The 20,264-nt window shown below is 48.0% G+C and overlaps 1 protein-coding gene across 2 annotated transcripts in view; it reads left to right on the top strand.

Annotated features, from left to right (window-relative positions):
• Positions 1 to 19,231, top strand: part of LOC132395752 (leukocyte surface antigen CD53-like) — an 87,321-nt gene extending 68,090 nt beyond the window's left edge. For both annotated transcript variants that reach the window (XM_059972731.1, XM_059972732.1), the window contains exons 6-8: positions 9,996 to 10,097; positions 11,526 to 11,609; positions 17,070 to 19,231. In XM_059972731.1, coding sequence (XP_059828714.1) covers positions 9,996 to 10,097; positions 11,526 to 11,609; positions 17,070 to 17,141 — 258 coding nt within the window. In that variant the 3' untranslated portion in view covers positions 17,142 to 19,231. The remainder of the gene's footprint in view (positions 1 to 9,995; positions 10,098 to 11,525; positions 11,610 to 17,069) is intronic.
• Positions 19,232 to 20,264: the final 1,033 nt, after the last annotated feature.

Below are 20,264 nucleotides of genomic sequence, written 5' to 3'. Positions count from 1 at the left end.
TCCGTGGAGATGGGAAGACGTGTAGACAGGGTCCGTGGAGATGGGAAGACGTGTAGACAGGGTCTGTGGAGATGGGAAGACGTGTAGACAGGGTCCGTGGAGAAGGGGGAAGTGTAAACAGTGTCCGTGGAGATGGGAAGATGTGTAGACAGGGTCCGTGGAGATGGGAAGACATGTAGACCAGTTCCGTGGAGATGGGAAGACATGTAGACAGGGTCCGTGCAGATGGGGGAAGTGTGACAGGGTCCGTGGAGATGGGGGAAGTGTAGACAGGGTCGGAGGAGTTGGGAAGACATGTAGACAGGGTCCGTGGAGAAGGGGGATGTGCAGACACGGTCCGTGGAGAAGGGGGAAGTGTAGACTGGATCCGTGGAGAAGGGGGAAGTGTAGACAGGGTTGGTGGAGATGGGAAGACGTGTAGACAGGGTCCGTGGAGATGGGAAGATGTGTAGACAGGGTCTGTGGAGATGAGAGATGTGTAGACAGGGTCCGTGGAGAAGGGGGAAATGTGGACAGGGTCTATGGAGATGGGAAGACGTGTAGACAGGGTCCGTGGAGATGGGAAGACATGTAGACAGGGTCCGTGGAGATGGGAAGACGTGTAGAGAGGGTCCGTGGAGAAGGGGGATGTGTTGACAGGGTCCGTGGAGAAGGGAGATGTGTAGACAGGGTCTGTGGAGAATGGGGAAGTGTAGACCTGTTCCGTGGAGATGGGAAGACGTTTAGACAGGGTCCGTGGAGAAGGGGGAAGTGTGGACAGGGTCTATGGAGATGGGAAGACGTGTAGACAGGTTCCGTGGAGATGGGAAGAGGTGTAGACAGGGTCCGTGGAGATGGGAAGACGTGTAGACAGGATCCGTGGAGAAGGGAGATGCGTTGACAGCGTCCGTGGAGAAGGGAGATGTGTAGACAGGGTCCGTGGAGAAGGGGGATGTGTAGACAGGGTCCGTGGAGATGGGAAGAACTGTAGACAGGGTCCGTGGAGATGGGAAGAACTGTAGACAGGGTCCGTGGTGATGGGAAGACGTGTAGACAGGGTCTGTGGAGATGGGAAGACGTGTAGACAGGGTCCGTGGAGAAGGGGGAAGTGTAAACAGGGTCCGTGGAGATGGGAAGATGTGTAGACAGGTTCCGTGGAGATGGGAAGACATGTAGACCAGTTCCGTGGAGATGGGAAGACATGTAGACAGGGTCCGTGCAGATGGGGGAAGTGTGACAGGGTCCGTGGAGATGGGGGAAGTGTAGACAGGGTCGGTGGAGTTGGGAAGACATGTAGACAGGGTCCGTGGAGAAGGGGGATGTGCAGACACGGTCCGTGGAGAAGGGGGATGTGTAGACTGGATCCGTGGAGAAGGGGGAAGTGTAGACAGGGTTGGTGCAGATGGGAAGACGTGTAGACAGGGTCCGTGGAGATGGGAAGATGTGTAGACAGGGTCTGTGGAGATGAGAGATGTGTAGACAGGGTCCGTGGAGAAGGGGGAAATGTGGACAGGGTCGATGGAGATGGGAAGACGTGTAGACAGGGTCCATGGAGATGGGAAGACATGTAGACAGGGTCCGTGGAGATGGGAAGACGTGTAGAGAGGGTCCGTGGAGAAGGGAGATGTGTTGACAGGGTCCGTGGAGAAGGGAGATGTGTAGACAGGGTCTGTGGAGAATGGGTAAGTGTAGACCTGTTCCGTGGAGATGGGAAGACGTTTAGACAGGGTCCGTGGAGAAGGGGGAAGTGTGGACAGGGTCTATGGAGATGGGAAGACGTGTAGACAGGTTCCGTGGAGATGGGAAGAGGTGTAGACAGGGTCCGTGGAGATGGGAAGACGTGTAGACAGGATCCGTGGAGAAGGGAGATGCGTTGACAGCGTCCGTGGAGAAGGGAGATGTGTAGACAGGGTCCGTGGAGAAGGGGGATGTGTAGACAGGGTCCGTGGAGATGGGAAGAACTGTAGACAGGGTCCGTGGAGATGGGAAGAACTGTAGACAGGGTCCGTGGTGATGGGAAGACATGTAGACAGGGTCCGTGGAGATGGGAAGACATGTAGACAGGGTCCGTGGAGATGGGAAGACGTATAGACAGGGTCCATGGAGAAGGGGGAAGTGTAGACACGGACCGTGGAGAAGGGGGGAGTGTAGAGAGGGTCGGTGGAGATGGGAAGACATGTAGACAGGGTCCTTGGAGAAGGGAGAAGTGTAGACAGGGTCCATGGAGAAGGGGGAAGTGCAGACAGGGACCGTGGAGAAGGGGGGAGTGTAGACAGGGTCGGTGGAGATGGGAAGACATGTAGACAGGGTCCTTGGAGAAGGGAGAAGTGTAGACAGGGTCCATGGAGAAGGGGGAAGTGTAGACAGGGTCCGTGGAGATGGGAAGACGTGTAGACAGGGTCCGTGGAGATGGGAAGACGTGTAGACAGGGTCCGTGGAGAAGGGAGATGTGTAGACAGGGTCCGTGGAGATGGGAAGACGTGTAGACAGGGTCCGTGGAGATGGGGGATGTGTAGACAGGGTCCGTGGAGATGGGAAGACGTGTAGACCAGTTCCGTGGAGATGGGAAGACATGTGGACAGGGTTCGTGCAGATGGGGGAAGTGTGACAGGGTCCGCGGAGATGGGGGAAGTGTAGACAGGGTCGGTGGAGATGGGAAGACGTGTAGACAGGGTCCGTGGAGAAGGGAGAAGTGTAGACAGGGTCCTTGGAGAAGGGAGAAGTGTAGACAGGGTCCGTGGAGATGGGAAGACGTGTAGACAGGGTCCGTGGAGATGGGAAGACGTGTAGACAGGGTCCGTGGAGAAGGGAGAAGTGTAGACAGGGTCCATGGAGAAGGGGGAAGTGTAGACAGGGTCGGTGGAGATGGGAAGACGTGTAGACAGGGTCCATGTAGATGGGAAGACGTGTAGTCAGGGTCCGTGGAGAAGGGAGATGTGTTGACAGGGTCCGTGGAGAAGGGAGATGTGTAGACAGGGTCTGTGGAGAATGGGGAAGTGTAGACCGGTTCCGTGGAGAATGGAAGACGTGTAGACAGTGTCCGTGGAGATGGGAAGACATGTAGACAGGGTCCGTGGAGATGGGAAGACGTGTAGACAAGGTCCGTGGAGAAGGGGGAAGTGTGGACAGGGTCTATGGAGATGGGAAGACGTGTAGACAGGGTCCGCGGAGAAGGGAGAAGTGTAGACAGGGTCCATGGAGAAGGGAGAAGTGTAGACAGGGTCCGTGGAGATGGGAAGAACTGTAGACAGGGTCCGTGGTGATGGGAAGACATGTAGACAGGGTCCGTGGTGAAGGGGGAAGTGTAAACAGGGTCCGAGGAGATGGGAAGACGTGTAGACAGGGTCCGCGGAGAGGGGAGAAGTGTAGACAGGGTCCGTGGAGAAGGGGGAAGTGTAGACAGGGTCCTTGGAGATGGGAAGATGTGTAGACAGGGTCCGTGGAGATGGGAAGACATGTATACCAGTTCCGTGGAGATGGGAAGACATGTAGACAGGGTCCGTGCAGATGGGGGAAGTGTGACAGGGTCCGTGGAGATGGGGGAAGTGTAGACAGGGTCTGTGGAGTTGGGAAGACATGTAGACAGGGTCCGTGGAGAAGGGGGAAGTGTAGACTGGATCCGTGGAGAAGGGGGAAGTGTAGACTGGATCCGTGGAGAAGGGGGAAGTGTAGACAGGGTTGGTGGAGATGGGAAGACGTGTAGACAGGGTCCGTGGAGATGGGAAGACATGTAGACAGGGTCCGTGGAGATGGGAAGACGTGTAGACAGGGTCCGTGGAGAAGGGAGATGTGTTGACAGGGTCCGTGGAGATGGGAAGATGTGTAGACAGGGTCTGTGGAGATGGGAGAAGTGTAGACAGGGTCCATGGAGAAGGGGGAAGTGTAGACAGGGTCCGTGGAGATGGGAAGACGTGTAGACAGAGTCCGTGGAGATGGGAAGACATGTAGACAGGGTCCGTGGAGATGGGAAGACGTGTAGACAGGGTCCATGGAGAAGGGGGAAGTGTAGACAGGGACCGTGGAGAAGGGGGGAGTGTAGACAGGGTCGGTGGAGATGGGAAGACATGTAGACAGGGTCCTTGGAGAAGGGAGATGTGTTGACAGGGTCCGTGGAGAAGGGAGATGTGTAGACAGGGTCTGTGAAGAATGGGGAAGTGTTGACCGGTTCCGTGGAGAATGGAAGACGTGTAGTCAGTGTCCGTGGAGATGGGAAGACATGTAGACAGGGTCCGTGGAGATGGGAAGACGTGTAGACAGGGTCCATGGAGAAGGGGGAAGTGTAGACAGGGTCCGTGGAGAAGGGGGGAGTTTAGACAGGGACGGTGGAGATGGGAAGACATGTAGACAGGGTCCGTGCAGATGGGGAAAGTGTAGACAGGGTCGGTGGAGATGGGAAGACGTGTAGACAGGGTCCGCGGAGATGGGAAGACGTGTAGACAGGGTCCGTGGAGATGGGAAGACGTGTAGACAGGGTCTGTGGAGATGGGAAGACGTGTAGACAGGGTCCGTGGAGAAGGGGGAAGTGTAAACAGGGTCCGTGGAGATGGGAAGATGTGTAGACAGGGTCCGTGGAGATGGGAAGACATGTAGACCAGTTCCGTGGAGATGGGAAGACATGTAGACAGGGTCCGTGCAGATCGGGGAAGTGTGACAGGGTCCGTGGAGATGGGGGAAGAGTAGACAGGGTCGGTGGAGTTGGGAAGACATGTAGACAGGGTCCGTGGAGAAGGGGGAAGTGTAGACTGGATCCGTGGGGAAGGGGGAAGTGTAGACAGGGTTGGTGGAGATGGGAAGACGTGTAGACAGGTTCCGTGGAGATGGGAAGATGTGTAGACAGGGTCAGTGGAGATGAGAGATGTGTAGACAGGGTCCGTGGAGAAGGGGGAAATGTGGACAGGGTCTATGGAGATGGGAAGACGTGTAGACAGGGTCCGTGGAGATGGGAAGACATGTAGACAGGGTCCGTGGAGATGGGAAGACGTGTAGAGAGGGTCCGTGGAGAAGGGAGATGTGTTGACAGGGTCCGTGGAGAAGGGAGATGTGTAGACAGGGTCTGTGGAGAATGGGGAAGTGTAGACCTGTTCCGTGGAGATGGGAAGACGTTTAGACAGGGTCCGTGGAGAAGGGGGAAGTGTGGACAGGGTCTATGGAGATGGGAAGCCGTGTAGACAGGTTCCGTGGAGATGGGAAGAGGTGTAGACAGGGTCCGTGGAGATGGGAAGACGTGTAGACAGGATCCGTGGAGAAGGGAGATGCGTTGACAGGGTCCGTGGAGAAGGGAGATGTGTAGACAGGGTCCGTGGAGAAGGGGGATGTGTAGACAGGGTCCGTGGAGATGGGAAGAACTGTAGACAGGGTCCGTGGAGATGGGAAGATGTGTAGACAGGGTCTGTGGAGATGGGAAGACGTGTAGACAGGGTCCGTGGAGAAGGGAGATGTGTTGACAGGGTCCGTGGAGAAGGGAGATGTGTAGACAGGGTCTGTGGAGATGGGGGAAGTGTAGACAGGGTTGGTGGAGTTGGGAAGACGTGTAGACAGGGTCGGTGGAGATGGGAAGACGTGTAGACAGGGTCCGTGGAGATGGGAAGACGTGTAGACCAGTTCCGTGGAGATGCGAAGATGTGTAGCCAGGGTCCGTGGAGAAGGGAGATGTGTTGACAGGGTTCGTGGAGAAGGGAAATGTGTAGACAGGGTCTGTGGAGAAGGGGGAAGTGTAGACTGGGTCCGTGGAGATGGGAAGACGTGTAGACAGGGTCTGTGGAGATGGGAAGATGTGTAGACAGGGTCTGTGGAGATGGGAGATGTGTAGACAGGGTCTGTGGAGATGGGAGATGTGTAGACGGGTCCGTGCAAAACGGGGAAGTGTAGACAGGGTCGGTGGAGTTGGGAAGACATGTAGACAGGGTACGTGGAGAAGGGAGAAGTGTAGACAGGGTCCATGGAGAAGGGAGAAGTGCAGAAAGGGTCGGTGGAGATGGGAAGACGTGTAGACAGGGTCCATGTAGATGGGAAGACGTGTAGTCATGGTCCGTGGAAAAGGGGGAAGTGTGGACAGGGTCTATGGAGATGGGAAGACGTGTAGACAGGGTCCGTGGAGAAGGGAGATGTGTAGACAGGGTCTGTGAAGAATGGGGAAGTGTAGACCTGTTCCGTGGAGATGGGAAGACGTGTAGACAGGGTCCGTGGAGAAGGGGGAAGTGTGGACAGGGTCTATGGAGATGGGAAGACGTGTAGACAGGGTCCGCGGAGAAGGGAGAAGTGTAGACAGGGTCCATGTAGAAGGGAGAAGTGTAGACAGGGTCCATGGAGAAGGGGGAAGTGTAGACAGGGACCGTGGAGAAGGGGGGAGTGTAGACAGGGTCGGTGGAGATGGGAAGACATGTAGACAGGGTCCTTGGAGAAGGGAGATGTGTTGACAGGGTCCGTGGAGAAGGGAGATGTGTAGACAGGGTCTGTGAAAAATGGGGAAGTGTTGACCGGTTCCGTGGAGAATGGAAGACTTGTAGTCAGTGTGCGTGGAGATGGGAAGACATGTAGACAGGGTCCGTGGAGATGGGAAGACGTGTAGACAGGGTCTGTGGAGAAGGGAGATGTGTTGACAGGGTCCGTGGAGAAGGGAGATGTGTAGACAGGGTCTGTGGAGAAGGGGGGAGTGTAGACAGGGTCGGTGGAGATGGGAAGACGTGTAGACAGGGTCCGTGGAGATGGGAAGACGTGTAGACCAGTTCCGTGGAGATGCGAAGATGTGTAGACAGGGTCCGTGGAGAAGGGAGATGTGTTGACAGGGTTCGTGGAGAAGGGAAATGTGTAGACAGGGTCTGTGGAGAAGGGGGAAGTGTAGACTGGGTCCGTGGAGATGGGAAGACGTGTAGACAGGGTCCGTGGAGATAGGGGATGTGTAGACAGGGTCCGTGGAGTTGGGAAGATGTGTAGACAGGGTCTGTGGAGATGGGAGATGTGTAGACAGGGTCCGTGGAGAAGGGAGATGTGTAGACAGGGTCTGTGGAGAATGGGGAAGTGTAGACCAGTTCCGTGGAGATGGGAAGACGTGTAGACAGGATCCGTGGAGATGGGAAGATGTGTAGACAGGGTCCGTGGAGAAGGGGGAAGTGTGGACAGGGTCTCTGGACTGGGTCTGTGGAGGGGAGTCTGATTTGCAATGATGAAATTAATCTCAACTATACTCCTGTTGCAAGTCAAGACCAGCTTGAAAACCTTGAGATGAGGTCCTGGTGAGCAGTCACCATTGAGGCATGAGGCATGCAGTGGTTCAATGCCTCCTGGTCACATGCTAGGACCCTTCCCCTGGTGAGGAACATGACCGTGCTCACGCTGAGCGGCACCAAGCTGCACCACAAGTACCCTTTGCCGTGTTTCCCTACCATGAGGGCACTGCCTCCAGAACTTCCCTTCAGAATCCTCTGACTCTCTCACATATCCCTCCATTCCCTCGAACCAGCACTCTCTCTCTCTCACCTTTCTGTCGTTGCCTCATTCTGCAGGCTGTTGCACTACTCTTCTAAGAGCCATTCCTCTGGGCAGTGCTGTGAAAGAGTTCCACCACGATGGCCGTTTCTGACGTAGGTTGAAGCTCTGGTTAGGATTATAGTTAGCAGTTAACTGTTAATGGCATTAGCGTTTGGGTCAGGGCGCTAAATATGCAGGCATTGGGAAAATGATCCCTTGTTTGTTTATCAATGTCATTACTGGAGATTCAGTATCAATGGACGTGGCCACTTCGATCTGGCCCACACTTTCATTAACCTGGTTCAACACAATTTTCTTTCTCTTCTGAAGAGTGGGAGATGGGTGTTAGGTATTGTTGAATGTTTGTGTGTGGAAGCGTGGGCAGTGTTTTTGGGGTCGTGACTTTGCCTAGAACTATATATGTGCGGGGTGCAAGTAGAAGGGGCTAGGGTCAGAAGCTGTTTAGTAGGGGTGCTGAGGGTTAATGGGGTGTTGTTCAGGGAATGGGTGGACCTTTAGGGGATGTTAAGGGTCTGGGGTGTTGCTTTGGTTAGGGAATGCATTAGATTCTGATCTTCAGCATTCCAAAGATGTTTAGTGAATATTAGTTTTAATGAGTTGTGGGCACATTATGATGGCACCCGTAACACGGGAGTACCTCAGCACAATCCCTGCTGATTTCATTTGACACATGTGACACCCTTCACTGTATTTTTTGATGGTGCATGTGACAAATAAAGAGCTTTACCTTTAATAAGTGTAGTCAATTTCAACATTTGTACAGTCCGCTTACAATTGGAGTACCTATGGTTAACCTGCAAATTCCCCAGGGATTTTCCTCAAAACTTAGAGTGAATGTGGGTGCAACAGGAAAACTCCCTCCAATATCTAACTGGCAAGTCAGTGACAATGCAAGAAGATTATCAACATCGTTTTAATTCCTATTCCCATCCCCACTCCAACACGTCAGTCCTTTGCTTACTTTACTGCCACGATGAGGCCACTCTCAGGCTGTAGGAGCAACACCTCATATTCTATCTAGATAGCCTCCAACATGATGGCATAAGCATCCATGTGCCAATCTACGAATCTCTTAAAATGTTTCTAATGTATCTGTCCCTACCACCAAAGTTCAAAGTCAATTCATTATCAAAGTACATATGTCAGCACATACAACCCTGAGATTAATTTTTTCACACTGCATACCAAGACATGCAATAGGATTAATGAAAAATGCACACAGCAAGATGCAAAAGACAACAACCTACGCAAACACAAACAGAAAAAAACCCAGTAAATAAGTAAACAACAAACATCAAGAACATGGGATGAAGAATCCTTGAAAGTGAGTCCATAGGTTATGGGAACAGTTTAGTGTTGGGGTGAGTGAAGTTATCCCCTCTGGTTCGAGAGCCTGATGGTTGAGGGGTTATAACTGTTCCTAAATCCGATAGTGTGAGCCCTGAGGCTCCTGTACTTTCTTCATGGTGGCAACGGCAAGAAGAGAGACTCTCTGGCAGTGGCAATTGTGGGCATAAATGCTGTACTAGGTTGAAAGCTAGAATAAATACAGGAATGAACTTAAGTTAGTCAAGAGCACGCATCGGAGGAAGTTGTGAAGTGTACAGCTCTTTGTGTGAGGGTAACTTCTAGTCCATGCTGAACTATTAATTTCTCTATTCCCATTGACACACCATAGTCCTCCATATCCCTCCCATCCTTGTACCTATCCAAAATTCTCTTGATTACAGAAATCGACCTCGCATTCACCACTTGTGCTGGCAGCTCATTCCTCACTTGGACCGCCCTGTGCGTGAAGTTTCCCATAATGTTCCCCTTAAGTATTTCACCTTTCACCCTTAACCCATGACCTGTGGTTGTAGTCCCACCTAAATCAGTGGAAAAAGCCTGCTTGCATTTACCCTATCTATACCCCTCACAATTTTGTATGCCTCTGTCAAATCTCTCCTCAATCTTCTACATTCCAAGCAATAGCACTCTAAATTATTCAACCTTTCCTTATAATTCAGCTCAAGTCCCAGAAACATCTTTGTAAATTTTCTCTGTATTCTTTCAACCTTATTTATATCTTTTCTGTCGGTAGGTGATCAAAACTGAACACACTTAGGCCTTACCAAGGTCTTATACAACTTCAACAGAACATCCCATTTCCTGTACTCAGTGTATTGATTTATGTAGGCCAAGGTGCCAAAAGCTTTCTTTATAAACCTATCTACTTCTGTTGCCACTTTTAATGAATTATCGATCTGTATTCCTGGAACCCTGTGTTCTACCACACTCATCGGTGCCCTGCCATTGACTGTGTGAGACCTACGCTGGTTGGTCCTACCAGACTGCAGTACCTCACACTGGTCTGCATTAAGTTCCATCTGCAATTTTTCAGCCCATTTTTCCAGCTGGTCCGGCACCCACTGCAAGCTCTGGTCGTCTTCCTCGCTGTCTACTACACCCCAACCTTGCAAATTTGCTGATCCAGTTAACCACATACTATTGTCACCCTGATTTTGTTGTATCTTGTCTCCTCTTAGTTGAAGTGCTGTGGCGTTGTGAACTCTTCAGACTGGGGCAATAACATCCCCAAATCCTGTTGTGCAAACCAATCCTGCAACTCCGAGAACTATTTTTCCAAGGTGAGAAGAACGAATGATCTCTTCTGGGTTTGGACCAGCTTTGTGCCTCTGTGACAAGCCAATGAGTATCAGATGAGTGGTGCTTTCAAACTATTGTCTGATCTTACAAAACTTAAGGAAGAGTTAAGGCATTTAATTACTAGGCTGGGAGAGTAAAGAGCTAAATCAGTTTATTGTCACTGACTTAACTTTTGTAATCTGCTGTTTTGTGGCAGCAGTACAATGCAGTACATAAAAATTGCTATAAGTTACAATAAATTGAGCTAAAGAGGAGTAAGGATGTAGTGTACGTGGGTTCATTGACTGTTCAGAAGACTGATGGTGAAGGGGAAGAAGCTGTTCCTAACACATTGAGTGTGTATGTTTAGTGTGTACCTCATCCCCGTTGGTATTAATGAGAAGAGGGCATGTGCAGCAGACTCATTGGTCTGAATGGCCTAATTAATAGTTTTCAATAGGTCTATTTCATTTCAGAGAAATGAAATGGACCTGAAATCCTTACTCTCCGCAGACATCCTCGAAATAGAAGAAACCCTCCCCCCAAAGAGTAACTGACAGAAAAAAAGATGTAAGAACCCTGAAGCTCCCTCCCCCAAATTATTCTTGCATAAAGCATCATCATTCCCACCTCCCACAGCAAAGCCCCCAAAGAGAGACCACAGTCTACACAGGCTCTCTCTCTCTCTCGCTCTCTCTCTCATTAACAAAGGAGAGACAGATAGCACTCTTTCAAAAAGTGATGTCTTGGGTGGTGATACTTCTTCATGATAGAAGCCATCTTCTTCAGGCACTGCCATTTGGAGATGTCCATGGTGGTGGGTAGAATTGTGCCCATGATGGGACTGGCTGAGTCTACGGCCTCTTGTGCTCTTGTGCATTGCAGCTTCCATACCAGATGGTGGATACAATCAATTAGAATGCTTTCCATGACACATCTGTAGAAATTTGCTGTCACCTTTGGTGACATTCCAATCGTCTTCACACTATGAATGAAATATAGGTACTTCAGAGCCTTCTTTGGTGTTGCTTCAATGTGTAGAGCTCAGGATATTGACGCTCAGGAAACCGTTCATCTGCTCCACTGCGAGTCCCTCGATAAGGACTCTAACATGCATGTTTATAGGAGGATCTTCCCCTCCACCAGTGCTCTGTTTTGCACTACTTACTTAATTTATTATATGCATATATTTATCATAATTTACAGTTTTTATTATGTTTTGCAATGTACCGCTGCCACGAAACAACAAATTTCATGACATATGCCAGTGATATTAAACCTGATTCTGAGTTCTTATACCTGCAAAAAAAACTGCACAGTTTGACTTTCCTGTCAGGTTGTTTGCTCTCTCTAGATGATCTCAGGGGTTTTGCAGACGCTGTTGGCTGAGGAAAGGCAACTTCTGAAATCCTTGTGCTTCTGATTCACAGGGTTGTTACGACCTGGTCCGGGAATGGTTTGAGTCAAACTTCCTAGTTGTTGGAATTGCTGTCATCTGTGCGTCAATAATCCAGGTAAAGCTGTCACAGCTTGCGGGAATGAAGGGTTAAATTCAAGATTCAAGATTGTTTTGTGCCATTTCCAGTACACAAATGTAAAGAACAAAATAATGGTTACTCCAGATCCCATGCAACACAAAAAAGCACAATAAGATAAAAAACACAATAATAAACAAACGATAAATAGAAATACATAAGATAGCTTATATACGTAGATTGATTGTGCATAAAGTAACACTAGGCACAGGAGAGTCTGTACATCGGTTGATTGACAGGAAATGATAAAGTCATGGTGGTTGGGAGTGTAAACGGCAGTGTTAGTGGGTGGAGGTGTTGATAAGCCTTACTGTTTGGGGTAAGTAACTGCTGTTTTTAGACAATAGGTGCAGGAGTAGGCCATTTGGCCCTTCATGCCAGCACTGCCATTCACTGTGATCATGGCTGATCATCCACAATCAGTACCCTATTCCTGCCCTCTCCCCATATCCCTTGACTCCACTATCTTTAAGAGCTCTATCTAACTCTTTCTTGAAAGCATACAGAGAATTGGCCACTGCCTTCTGAGGCAGAGCATTCCATAGATCCACAACTCTCTGGGTGAAAAAGTTTTTCCTCAACTCGAACTCTGTTCTAAATGGCCTACCCCTTATTCTTAAACTGTGGCCTCTGGTTCTGGATTCCCCCAACATCAGGAACATGTTTTCTGTGTCTAGCGTGGCCAATCCCTTAATAATCTTATATGTTTCAATCAGATCCCCTCTCATCCTTCTAAATTCCAGTGTATACAAGCCCAGTCGCTCCAATCTTTCAACATATGACAGTCCTGCCATCATGGGATTCAACACCGTGAACCTATGGTACACTCCCTCAACAGCAAGAATGTCCTTCCTCAAATTTGGAGACCAAAATTACACACAGTACTCCAGGTGTGGTCTCACCAGGACCCTGTACAACTGCAGAAGGACCTCTTTACTCCTATACTCAACTCCCCTTGTTATAAAGGCCAACATACCATTAACTTTCTTCACTGCCTGCTGTACCTGCATGCTTACTTTCATTGACTGATGTACAAGAACACCTAGATCTTGTTGTACTTTCCCTTTTTCTAATTTGACACCATTCAAATAGTAATCTGCCTTCCTGTTCTTGCCACCAAAGTGGATAACCTCACATTTATCCACATTAAACTGCATCTGCCCACTCACCCAACCTGTCCAAGTCACCTTGCATTCTCCAAACATCCTCCTCATATTTCACACTGCCACCCAGTTTTGTGTCATCTGCAAATTTGCTAATGTTACTTTTAATCCCTTCATCTAAATCATTAATGTATTTTGTAAACAGCTGCGGTCCCAGCACTGAGTCTTGCGGTACCCCACTAGTCACTGCCTGCCATTCTGAAAAGGACCCGTTAATCCCTACTCTTTGTTTCCTGTCTGCCAACCAATTTTCTATCCATGTCAGTACCCTACCCCCAATACCATGTGCTCTAATTTTGCCCACTAATCTCCTATGTGGGACCTTATCAAAGGCTTTCTGGAAGTCCAGGCACACTACATCCACTGGCTCTCCCTTGTCCATTTTCATAGTTACATCCTCAAAAAATTCCAGAAGATTAGTCAAGAGTGATTTCCCCTTCATAAATCCATGCTGACTCGGACCGATCCTGTTACTGCTATCCAAATGTGCCGCTATTTCATCTTTTATAATTGACTACAGCATCTTCCCCACCACTGATGTCAGGCTAACCGGTCTATAATTCCCTGTTTTCTCTCTCCCTCCTTTCGTAAGGCCAGTGATTTTGTGGGGGTGGAACTGGACTCTCTGATGGTGGTGTCTGAAAAGAGGATGCTGTCCAAGTTGCATGCCATCTTGGACAATGACTCCCATCCACTCCATAATGTACTGGTTAGGCACAGGAGTACGTTCAGCCAGAGACTCATTCCACCAAGATGCAACACTGAGTGTCATAGAAAGTCATTCCTGCCTGTGGCCATCAAAGTTTACAACTCCTTCCTCGGAGTGTCAGACACCCTGAGCCAATAGGCTTGTCCTGGACTTATTTCCACTTGGCATGATTAACTTATTATTATTTAATTATTTATGGTTTTATATTGCTATATTTCTTCACTATTCTTGGTTGGTGCGGCTGTAACGAAACCCATTTTCCCTCGGGATCAATAAACTATGTCTGTCTGTCTGTCTGTTAAAAAGTGGGATAACATTAGCTACCCTCCAATCCTTAGGAACTGATCCTGAATCTATAGAACATTGGAAAATAATTACCAATGCGTCCATGATTTCTCAAGCCACCTCTTTAAGTACCCTGGGATGCAGACCATCCAGGACCTGGGGATTTATCAGCCTTCAGTCCCATCAGTCTACCCAACACCATTTTCTGCCTAATGTGAATTTCCTTCAGTTCCTCTGTTACCCTAGTTCCTTTGGCCACTATTACATCTGGGAGATTGTCTGTGTCCTCCCTAGTGAAGACAGATCCAAAGTACCTGTTCAACTCGTCTGCCATTTCCTTGTTCCCCATAATAAATTCACCCGTTTCTGTCTTCAGGGGCCCAACTTTGGTCTTAACAAATTTTTTCTTCTTCACATACCTAAAGAAGCTTTTACTATCCTCCTTTATATTCTTGGCCAGTTTACCTTCGTACTTGATCTTTTCTACCCGTATTGCCTTTTTCGTTATCTTCTGTTGCTCCTTAAAAGTTTCCCAATCCTCTGGCTTCCTGCTCATCTTTGCTATGTTATACTTCTTCTCTTTTATTTTCATACTGTCCTTGACTTCCCTTGTCAGCCATGACCACCCCTTACTCCCCTAAGGATCTTTCTTCCTCTTTGGAATGAACTGATCCTGCACCTTCCGTATTATTCCCAGAAATATCTGCCATTATTGTTCCACTATCATCCCTGCTAGGATACCTCTCCAGTCAACTTTGGCCAGTTCCTCCCTCATGGCTCCATAGTCCCCTTTATTCAACTGTAATATTGACCCTTCCGATTTTCCCTTCTCCCTCTCAAATTGTAGATTAAAACTTATCATATTATGGTCACTGCCTCCTAATGGCTCCTTTACCTCGAGTTCCCTTATCAAATCCAGTTCATTACAAAATTCTAGATCCAGAATTGCCTTCTCCCTGGTAGGCTCCAGTACAAGCTGCTCTAAGAATCCATCTCAGAGGCACTCCACAAACTCCCTTTCTTGGGGTCCAGTACCAACCTGATTTTCCCAGTCTACCTGCATGTTGAAATCCTCCATTACAACCGTAGCATTACCTTTGCGACATGCTAATTTTAGCTCTTGATTCAACTTGCATCCTATGTCCAGGCTATTTGGGACTCTGTAGATAACTCCCATTAGGGTTTTTTTGCCCTTACGATTTCTCAGTTCTATCCATTCTGACTCTACATCCCCTGATTTTATGTCACCCCTTGTAAGGGACTGAATTTCATTCCTCACCAACAGAGCCACCTCACCCCCTCTGCCCACCTGTCTGTCCTTTCAATAGGACGTACATCCTTGAATATTCATTTCCCAGCCCTGGTCCTCTTGCAGCCATGTCTCTGTTATTCCCACAACATCATACTTGCCAATTTCCAACTGAGCCTCAAGCCCATCCACTTTATTTCTTATGCTTCGTGCATTCATATATGATACTTTTAATCCATTACTCCCCTCACTTCTCTCACCGATCCCTACTGCACTTGGCCATACTCTCCGATCCCTTCCTGAGCTTTCTGCCCCGTTAATTCTGTTGACTTTCTTAACTTTTCTTATTCTCTCTTTCCCTTTAACTCCATCCTTATATTTCCAGTTCATCCCCTCCCTCCCCCCACTACTTAGTTTAAACACACCCGTGTAACAGTGGCAAACCTGCCTGCCAGAATGCTGGTCCCCCGCCTGTTAAGGTACAACCTGTCTCCTTTGTAAATTGACACACGTTCCTTCATTAAGCAATATTAAATGCCTTTGATGAATCTCACTGAAATGTGGATTTTCACTGGTATTGTACAATTCATCCTTACCCCAAAACAGATCCCAGTGGTCTAAGAATCTGAAACAGTGTTTGCCGCACATGTTTGCTGGGTGGAACATGTCCTTACCTTAGAAATTACCTAGGTTACCCATGGCCCTCTATTTTTCTAAGCTCCTTGTAGTTATCCAGGAGTCTTAAAAGACCCTATCGCATCCTCCTTCACTACAGTCACCCGCAGCTCATTCCACACACTCACCACTCTCTGCATAAAAAAACTTACCCCTGACGTCTCCTCTGTACTGACTTCAAAGCACCTTAAAACTGTGCCCTCTCGTGCTAGCCATTCCAGCCCTGGAAAAAAGCCTCTGACTATCCACATGATCAATGCCTCTCATCATCTTATACACCTCTATCAGGTCACCTCTCATCCTCCATTGCTGCAAGGAGAAAAGGCCAAGTTCACATTCAATAGGTTTCAGTGAGATTCCCTCTCATTCCTCTCAGTTCCAGCAAATGCTGTCAATCTCTCCTCGTATGTTAACCTTTCATTTCCAAAATTATTCTTATGAACAACTTCTGGACACTTTCCAATGTCGGCACACCTTTTCTTAGATAAGGGCCTCAAGCTACTCTCAATACTCCAAGTGTGATCTGACTAATGCCTTATGTAGCATCAGCATTACACTCTCGTGTTTATATTCCAGTCCTCTTGAAATGAATACTGACATTGCATTTGCCTTCCTTACCACCAACTCAACCTGCAAATTAACCTTTAAGGAATCCTTCCATTTATGAATTATGAGGGGTAACATTAGACCAAATGCAAGCATGCTTTTTCCCCTGAGACTAGGTGAGACTACAACTAGAACTTTAAAGAGTTCTGCACATACTCCTAAGTCCCTTTGCACCTCCGATTTCTGATCTCCTCATTTAGAAAATAGTCTGTGCCTTTAGTCCTTCTATCAAAGTTAGAGAGAAGCTGTTTAGAAAGGAGAACAGAAGACTTAGTTTCCACAAAATAAAAAGGTGTTGATCATCTAATCTCCTTCGATACTGTTGCCGCCACCAGTCCTGATCAGCCTCTCACCATCCCTCCAAAGTGGAGGACAAATATCTGAACAATGACCTGCATTCCCCAGCCTGAGTGATGGATCATGGGGGGCTGGGATCAAATGCAATTAAATACACCAGAGGTGCAGGTCAGTGAAACTGGAGACCGATCGGGTAGAAGGTTGGTATCGACAGGCAAAAGTCATGCAGTTATATACGTACTTACACCTGGAATGCACTGCCAGAGGTGATGGTAGAGACAGAAACATTAGGTAATTTTAAGAGACATTTAGATAGGCAAAGAGGAAAATGGAAGAACAGGGATATGGCGTAGACAAAAAGGATCAGTTTAATTGGCCATTTAATTGGTTTGGCACAATGCGGTGGGCTGGGGGGCCTGTTCACCTGCTGTACCGTTGTATGTTCTGTGTTGCAGGTTCTTGGCATGTCCTTTGCCATGACGCTCTACTGCCACATCTGCAACAACTACAAGTCATACGGCGATTGAGCCTGATGCCGCCAACGCCCCCCACCCCACTGCGAGGAAGCCTCCACCCTCACCCTCTGCGGGCTTGTAAATATATCTACCATTGTGGGTTCTGCTCTTCTGATGATTTGGACTTTGTCTGTTTACTGTGCTCGCACTGACGGGATGGTTCATGCGGCCCACCTACACAAGGCGTGCAATGGTCCCACCAGTCTGGTGCATCTCCAACATCTCACACTCTCTCGCAGCACCTCCTCATGGATCCATTCTCTGGTCAAACAAACTGCCTTGCCGCATCATTTTTTTAAAAATCTGAGATACTTCCAGAAGCTTTGCAGTTCTACAGCACAACTTGGATAAGCAACGGGCAGCCCCTTCTGAACTTCTCACAGAAGAGCTAATGCTGCATGGAGTGACAGCCACAAAACACTAGGGGAAGTCGGAAGTTGGGAGAGGAATAAACAGTTGAAGTTTCAGGCAGAGAGCTTTCATCAGGACCTACGGACTTCCTCCAGCATGCTGTGTGTGTTGCTCTGGATTTCCAACATCTGCGGAATCTAATGTGTTTATGATTATGTGGAATGCATGGCACAGGAAAAGGACCTACTAGAATGTTCCGTCCACAACTGTCCTTATTTCCTTTGTCTCCCTAAAATGTCCTCCTATTCCTCTCTCCCTTCTATTTCTCAAACATCCTCTTAAACCCATCTGTTCACCAGGGGTGATAAGTTCCACATTCTGCGTGGTCCTTGAATCAGAATCAGGCTTTGCATCACTGGCATATGTTGTGAAATTTGTTGTTATGTGGCAGCAGTGCATTGCAATGCATTATAATAAAGACTAGAAATTACAATAAGTACATATTTTTAAAAGTTACATTACGTTAAATAAGTAGTGCAAAAAGAGAGGGAAGAATTACTGAGGTAGTGTTCATGGGTCCATTGTCCATTCAGAAATCTGATGGCGGAGGTGAAGTAGATGTTCCTGAATCTTTGGGTGTGTGTCTTCAGGTCTCCTTGATGGTAGACATGAGAAGTGGGTATGTCCTGGGTGATAGGAGTCCTTAATAATGGATGCCGCCTTTTTGAAGCATCACCTTTTGAAGACGTTCTTGATGCTGGGGAGGGTGATGCCCATGATAGAACTGGCTGAGTTTACAACTTTCTGCAGCTTTTCCCTTGATCCCGTGCAGTGGCCCCTCCATTGGGCAGGGATGCAACCAGTTAATCTGCTCTCCGTGGTACCTCTGTGTAAATTTGTGAGCATCTTTGGTAACAAACCAAATCTCCTCAAACTCTTAGTGAAATATAGCTCCTTTTTTGTAATTGCATCAGGACAGATCCTCAGGGATGTTGACACCCAGGAATTGAACCTGCTCACTATTTCTACTTCTGATAATAAGCCCATAATTCAGTTCCTGTCTCCTTTATGTTTCTGAACTTTCCCTTAATCCCACCTCTTCTCCACTGCTGGTAAGTTCCATGTTCTTCATTGTGTGTTCCCTTTTAATGTTCCCTGAAACTAAATCGCCTCACATTTGGAATCTTCTTCCCTAAGCCTACTTGATTAAATCTTTCCACAAACTCAAAGCCCTCCTTTAGTTCAGATCCCAGACTTCCATTTATGAGACAAAATCAGCCTTTAATCAGTCTCTCAGGAAGGTTATAACCAATCATTCATCCTCATTAGGGGCAGCATGATAGGTAGAGTAGCGCTATTACAGGGCCAGTGACCCAGGTTCAATTCCTGCCTCTGTCTTTACTGTCTGTAAAGGGTTTGTATGTTCTCCCTGTGACCATGTGGGTTTCCTCCCCATTCCAAAGATGTGCAGGTTAGTGGGTTAGTTGGTCACATGGCAGTGGGGGCTCGTTGGGCCAGGAAGGACCTGTTACTGTGCTGTATCTCTAAATTAAATCTATAAACTTAAATTGAGGTCCACTTCTCACCCTCTCTGGGACATTTCTTATTTATAAAATGGAGTCCAGAACTGTTCCCAAAGTTCCAAGTGTGGTCTATTTGAAAATTTGTAACTTGTAATATATTATTTCTGCTCTTCATGTGGATCAGTCTAGAAATAAACAATATTAACTTGCTTCATTTAATAACTCGTAGATTTGTGTCCCAGATTATTTTTCTTCAATTCACCATTTCCAAACTATATTTTCCAAAAAAATCTTTCATATTTTAGTCCTGCCAATGATTGCCTCATGCAGTCGACACTAGAGTTTAAGGCCGAGTGTTTGGGGTCCTGTCATTGGCGAGTCTGGAGTCTGAGGTCTGGTGTTCGGGGTCCCATCATCGGCAAGTCTGAAGTTTGAGGCCATGTGTTCAGGATCCCATCATCAGTGATTCTGGAGTTTGAGAGCTGGTGTTCAGGCCATCATCGCCGAGTCTGGAGTTGGCGGCAGCTGCTGTGGTTATTGCCAGGTATTGAGGCCCAAGGATCGATTGGAAGTCGAGGCCAGTGGGCCAGCACCATGGGTCTGTGAATCTCTGCAAGTCCACTGGGGTCCAAAAGAGTATGTGGGTGAGTGTGCAGGAGAAAAGGGGCTTGTCTTGCGGTTGCTGTTCTGTTGCTTGCTGTGTTCTGCGTTGTTCTGCTGAGCACGGAGAACATGCTATGTTGGTGCTGTAATGTGTGGTGACACTTTGTTAATGCAAATGATGAATTTCACCAACATGCTTTCATGTACACGTGATAAATTATCTTGAATCTTGAATCTTACTGGAGTGAATTCTTACTTAGGCAGTCACTCTATCTTTTGTGTTTATAGAGCAAAAATTATGCCAGGCCCAGACATCCAGGTGTGAATCTCAGTGGCTGAATATAAGGAGGAAAAGCCTCACATATTCACAAAGGAAACATCCTGGTAAATCTCCTCTGCACCCCCTCTAAATCTTCCACATCATTTCCTACGACGAGGCAAACAGAACTGAGCACAATATTCCAAATGTGGTCTAACTGGAACTTCATAGAGCACGATACGGATGCTGGTTCAACCCACCATTTCAACAGGACCAAAAAGGCCTCATTCGGTGTGGGGTGCATCGATCCCTCTTTTCACGCTGGGGGAAGTCAACGCCATCCTGCAAACTGCAGATCAGCCTGGATTGGTAAGGGAGGGGCTCCACACAAATTGGGAT

Source organism: Hypanus sabinus, chromosome 6 (genome assembly GCF_030144855.1).
Source record: "Hypanus sabinus isolate sHypSab1 chromosome 6, sHypSab1.hap1, whole genome shotgun sequence".
NCBI classification, from domain to species: domain Eukaryota; kingdom Metazoa; phylum Chordata; class Chondrichthyes; order Myliobatiformes; family Dasyatidae; genus Hypanus; species Hypanus sabinus.
Note: the sequence above shows the minus strand (reverse complement) of the source record. Positions and strands in the feature narration are given on the sequence as shown.